Genomic DNA, 5,578 nt, shown 5'->3' with positions numbered 1-5,578 from the left:
GGGAAAGAGCCCAGCAGAGCTGAGGAATTTAGTTAGCACTGGTGGCATCAGGAAGCTGTTGGTTTAGGCTCAGACCAAGTGTACAAAAAGCTTTTGAAGCCCCAGTTCTGGGCTGCTTTGGCGAGCAGAGAAGCTCCACACAAGAGAGCTGCCCTCCAGCCTTGACCTTCCTGTGTCAGCACCACCAGGGCCAGCACCAGCACCACATCCCTCCCCAGCTGGGAGAAGAACCCCGTGCTGGGAGGAGGTTGTTGCTGCATTTCCCAGGAATGCTTTTCTCTCCAAAGCTGAAAGTGGATGTGCCCTTGTGTCTGTCTGTGGAGGAAGAGGTGTTAGCTCAGATCCTCTCTAAGATCTGCAGGCACTGGCCAGGGAGCCTGTAGAACCTGGACAGGGTCTTCCCAACTCCCCATTCTCAAAGGGATGAAGAGGAAGTGCTGCCCCTTCCCACCAAAGCTCTTTCTCTAACCAGACCTACAGGTTCCAGAAAGTTTCTCCTGTTCCCAGTGCCTCTAATTCCTGAAAAAAACCTGACTGTAGCTCTCTTTAAGCAGGACACAGAGCATATTTTTGATAGTAAAGTAACCAAGAAATGGTCTGATTTGTTCATGATCTTGGCAATCTTTAAGACCTGGATAGAGCCCTGGCTGGCTTCTGAGTACGCATTTTGGTTGCTCCCCTCAGCTGTTTGGCAGATGCTTTCAGTTCACCCTTACAGAAAGGGCTGAGTGTGCTGAACACGTGCCTGCTTCCCCGAGCTCTTGTGGTTTCACCTTAAAGACACTCCAACCAAGGGCACCACAACTGCCTCCAGCAGGGCCTGGTGCCTCCCTGACCCAAGGGCAGCTCAGGAGCAGCAGCAGAGCCGCACGTGCGCAGAAGTGGAAGACCTGCCTCTGAAGATCACCCAGAAGCAGGTCTTGCTGCTGGGGCTCCTCTCTGGTTCCTGCACCTTCTGCTCCTAGAGCAGGTGCTGAGAGCCCTGCAGCAAGGACACAGGGCGGTTCACAGAACCAAACACAAGCACCATCCCCAGAGAAGGCCACCAGCAGGCAGGTCTGTCTGCAGCCAACCCCTGCAGGCTGGGACAGCACCTGTTTGCAACCAGGGCTTTTCCTCCCAAGACTTGCCTTTGATTTTCCCCCCTAAACCAACAGGCCAATGCCCTCACCTGTCTCCATGCCTGCCTGTTTGAGAAGCCCAACCAGCCACAATCCCCACACACCCAGATTTCTCTAAGAACCAACAGTGACACCTGCCACTCCTGAAGCCCCAACTCCCCAACAGCCCCGGGGAGCAGCAGGTCTCTCCCAGAGCAGCATGAGATGCCACACTCCCAGTCTGGTCCTCTGGGAAAGGTAGGAAAGGCAGGAAAGGCCTGGGGAAAGGACAGAGCTTGTGTTAGGGGCCTAAAACAACACAGACTATAAGGTCTTACAAGTTAGGGATGAGGCCTCTTCCAGTTGCCTGTTGGACACGCTCTGACAGGTTCCAAGTCTAAGCGTGGGACCTGATTCAGGAGGTTCAGTTCTGTGCTCAGCTGGTGAAATTTTGTGTCACCACTGCAAGTCCCTCTCCCTCATGGGCTCAGTTTCCCTGCACATGAGCAGGAGACCAGCCCCTCAATCCCACCCAGAGGAGCAGCAGCACAGGAATGTGCTGAGTGCCAGGAGGACACAGCCTGTGTGCCTGAACCAGTGTCTCCAAGTGACAGCTCCAGAGCTGGTGGCCTTTCACAGGGAGAGGACAAGCCACAGGGGCCTCCAGGGCCCTGGAGCAGGGCACAGCAATTTTTCTTGTGCAAAAATCCCAAAGAGGTTGCAATCCCAAGTGTGTGGGGGCATGTGCAGTGGAGGGCTGGAAACCAAGCACCAAGGGCAAGGTAGTGCCATTTCCCTCTGTACCCAAGAACTTTGTAGAAATAAACATCTAAAAAAAAAGGGCTGAAAGCACCTCATCCATCACAAGAACAGATGTTTAACATCTGGGTGAGGGCCATGCTGGCAGCAGCTGTAGGACCCATCTTACCTCTATCCTGCACTGTGTCTTCTTCCCTACAACTGAGGCCAGGAAAAGGGAATAAATGTATCAAAGTGACCACGCTACATAAAGAAACACCCCTTGAGTTTCTAAATGATGCAGGGACCCAGTTGGCCTCCAGCTATGTGGGCTGCAGTGAAATCCAGAAGGGATGATCCAAAGGCAACCTGACAAAACTGCTATTTCCATGCTCAGGGAGGAGGAGGGGTGAGCTGCCAGCACAGCCATGGGGCAGCCAGTGCCACAGCTACCTGGTGGCCAAAAGGTAAGACTGGAAGAGTCTCTGTCAGTGCTGTCTCTTGAGGAAGCAAATAAAATCTGAAGGATTCTTCAAGATATCCCCAACCAATCAGAACCAGGCAGACTGCAAGACCTCAAGGCAGGCAGATGTGGCCATCTAACTTTCTCCCTTGAGATCACTCACCAGTACTCTTCCTTGTACAAGCTGGTTTCAGCACCTCATCATCCTCACCCTCTACCTCCAACACAGCAGGCTCGGTTGGGAGCCAATACCAGTGTCAGTCTCTGAGCAGCAGTGCTGGTGCAGGGCCAGGTGGAGTAATAGTCTCCAAAGACTTGTATATCTGGACAGACCCACTGAACTGCCACATCTTTAAGAAACGTGCCTGACAAAACCTGCTTACTACTTCTCACATTCTAGTACTTGAACTTCAAAGAATTCCTAATAATCTTTTATCCTCCTGTTGTTGAGAATGAAGACACACAAGGTGCTACAGGAAGATGTCCTTGAACAGGGTCTTCCGTACATTTTCCTTTAGTACATCTCCTGCTCTGCTGTGTTTTCTCCTGTAGCCCTTCTCATGTGCCACACTGTATTTCCACATCAGCTGAAGATGAGGAAATTGATGAGGCCACATCAGAGTTGAGATACCAAATATCTATGGGATACAGAAGCCAAGGCCTTGCAAAGGCTTTTTACTAACTTCCCCTTCACCTGCAGGTCTGAATCCATTACAGGAAAAGAAAAAAGTCAGCTCTTCACAATCTTCCTGTGCTCTAGGCCCATGTGTCACCTGGGTTTGGAGAAGGCTGAAGTGGAGAAGATTTGGGTGTGCAGAAAGTCCTTGAACCAGCTCTGGCTCCTGTTGCACCCAGATGATGTGCACAAAGAGGGTCACAGACTCAGCCACTTGTTTTCCCTATCTTGGACAAAGGGGATATTGGAAAGAGCTCAGTAACTCAGAGCAGAAATTCACACTTTCCCTGGCCACAGAGCCCTGACCACAGTGTCCAGGAAACCAGACAGGGTGGGCAAGGAGCCAGATCAAGTTACAGGGCCCACCAGCACCCCAAAAGTGTTCTGACTGCTACACTCAGGTGCAAACCTCAGCTGCCAGCAGGATCCTTCATGTCTTGAAGTCCTGAACACTTACCCAGGGCTTGTGGTACTCAGCAGCTTGGAGTCACCACTGGGACTCAATCAAATCCAGCAAGGAAGGGAGGATTCATTCTGCATGGCTGGCATCACCTGCATCCCCATCTAAGGCAGCCTCTGCTTCTGCCCACAGAGGGGACTCTGCTCTGGGGAGTCCGAGGCAGGAGGGCAGAGGCTGGGTAAGCTGTGGGGCCAGCAAGGGGCTGCCCATCCCCAGGTAGCCAGGGCAGGCTCAGGGCCAGGGCAGGGATGAAAGGGGCCTTCATGGGCAGCACAAAGGGCAGCCTGTGCGCCTGGAGCCGCGCTCCCGAGTGTTCAGTAAACTTGTGTGCAGAGAGGCAGGGCTGCATGTCTGCTCACAGAGACCAGAGGGATGGCTGTGGGCCCTTCCCTTCTTTGTCTACACAAGGCAGGAAATTTCCTTTTCTAATGGGGTGAAAAGCTGCAAAAATTCCACTGGGCACTAAAAGTCCCTGTACTGGGAGGAGGTTCCTCCCCACTCCTCATGTAGCAGAAAATCAGGAACCATGGCTGGTTCACTCATGCCCTGCTTTGAGGCAGCAGAGAAGGACAAACTCCTTGGAGTCTCCCTTCATTTCTTAAGTTACTTTAAAGACTTCCCAGCAAGGTGTCCTACAACAAGGGAATCTTTGGGGGAAATACCAGCTACAGTAATTCTGTTGTTGCATCTACAGGTGTTCCAGCCAGGTGCAGCACTAAATTCCCCTACCTGTATGAAAGCTCCTTTAAAAGGAAATTATTCCATTTGCTAGAAGGCTGGGCAGGACCTCCCTGCTAGGCAAGATGCTTAGAACAAACTGGGAAGGAATTGCAATGCAGCCTTGCTCCAGGTCTTGGAAGGAAGGACAAGAATGTAGGAAAACAAGCGCGGAGCTCTTGCCTGTTCCCTTGGCCTGAGCTGTCCCTTCCCTGCCCGTGCTTGCAGGAGGAGCTTGGAGGGCAGCAGCTCCCAGAGGAGCTTCCAGCCCCTCGCTCAGAACCCATCCACGGAGTGGGTCTAGGGTTCTCCCCCACTTGTAAAACCCATCCCAAGCAGGCAAGCAGTGGGACCCCTGAGCCCACAGACCTAAGCTGAGGGCAGGAGCAGGTCTGGCTGAAGGGACCAACACCTGGAGAAAAGCCCAGGCTGCTCAGGGCAGGTCTCACTCACCTCTGCCCTCACCAAGCGCAGCCACGGCCCCTCCCGGTGCTGCCGTCCAGCCCTGGACAGAAGCTCCAGGAGGTTAGACGTACACCTCAGCTTTTGACTGAGCTCAACATTTTCATAGACACTTTCTTCTTTCTACTTAGAGCAGCTGTGAAGTGCTCTGCTGTAGCAGAAAGCATAGAAAGGACCAGAAACTGGCACACGTGTTAGTGAGAGAAAAAGGTTTCTTTTTATGACTGTAACATCTCCTGACCAGGAGATCTCCCACCAGCTGCTGAGAGCAGCTCAGCTCCTGCTGCCTGACCTGGCTACATCTGCTGCCACTAGTACTCACCAAGGCTCTGGTTTTTCAGCCAGGGAGAAACAGCAAGGAACTTTCCCCATTTTCCCCCAACAGGAAAAGTCTCAGGATGGAAAATACAGTCTGACCACTGGTCGCTGATTCAAAAGCTCGTTTCCACTATTCAGTTCTAATTCAATAGATACTTATGGATGTTTTTAGGGGAGGGAGAGGAGGTACATGAGGAAACAGGAGAGAGGGACAGGTTAGTAAAGGATGTCCCATGCTTTTGGGCTTTAAATGCAAACAAGCTTCTTACCTGCCAGCACAGCAGGGACCAGGATGGTGCACAGCATCAGCAGGACCAGGCGCAGGACTGTGTGGAAGGGCATGGCTTCCCTCAGGAGGAGTGTGAGCAGGAACTCTTAAAACTCTTCAAAGTATGAAACAGCTTGGAAATGCCACTGGTATAATAAAAACTTTCTCCAGTCAGATAGAAAAATAAAAACTTTCCCTCCCAAGAGCAAGTGGATGGAGAGAGTGCAAAGCCCAGCAGAGCCTCTTAGGTCTGACTCGCAGAGCGCAGCTCCTCCCGAAGGCAGCTCCACCCTCCCCAACCTGTGCCTAGAAGCCCACAGGCAGCCGAGCCGTTAGGCAGCCCTTGCCCTGCCAGGCCGGCACACACCAGCAGTTG

At 52.5% G+C, this 5,578-nt stretch overlaps 1 protein-coding gene across 1 annotated transcript in view; it reads right to left on the bottom strand.

Moving 5' to 3' along the window:
* LOC104385101 (chromosome unknown open reading frame, human C2orf82) overlaps window positions 1–5,276 on the bottom strand; it is a 9,492-nt gene extending 4,216 nt beyond the window's left edge. Inside the window, exons 1-2 of the mRNA XM_009993508.1 lie at window positions 5,204–5,276; window positions 3,803–3,836 (exon numbers count right to left, since the gene is read on the bottom strand). Coding sequence (XP_009991810.1) covers window positions 3,803–3,836; window positions 5,204–5,276 — 107 coding nt within the window. The remainder of the gene's footprint in view (window positions 1–3,802; window positions 3,837–5,203) is intronic.
* Window positions 5,277–5,578: the final 302 nt, after the last annotated feature.

The sequence above is a fragment of the Chaetura pelagica genome, unplaced genomic scaffold (assembly GCF_000747805.2).
Source record: "Chaetura pelagica isolate M959 unplaced genomic scaffold, ChaPel_1.0 scaffold192, whole genome shotgun sequence".
Taxonomy (NCBI): Eukaryota; Metazoa; Chordata; class Aves; order Apodiformes; family Apodidae; genus Chaetura; species Chaetura pelagica.
Note: the sequence above shows the minus strand (reverse complement) of the source record. Positions and strands in the feature narration are given on the sequence as shown.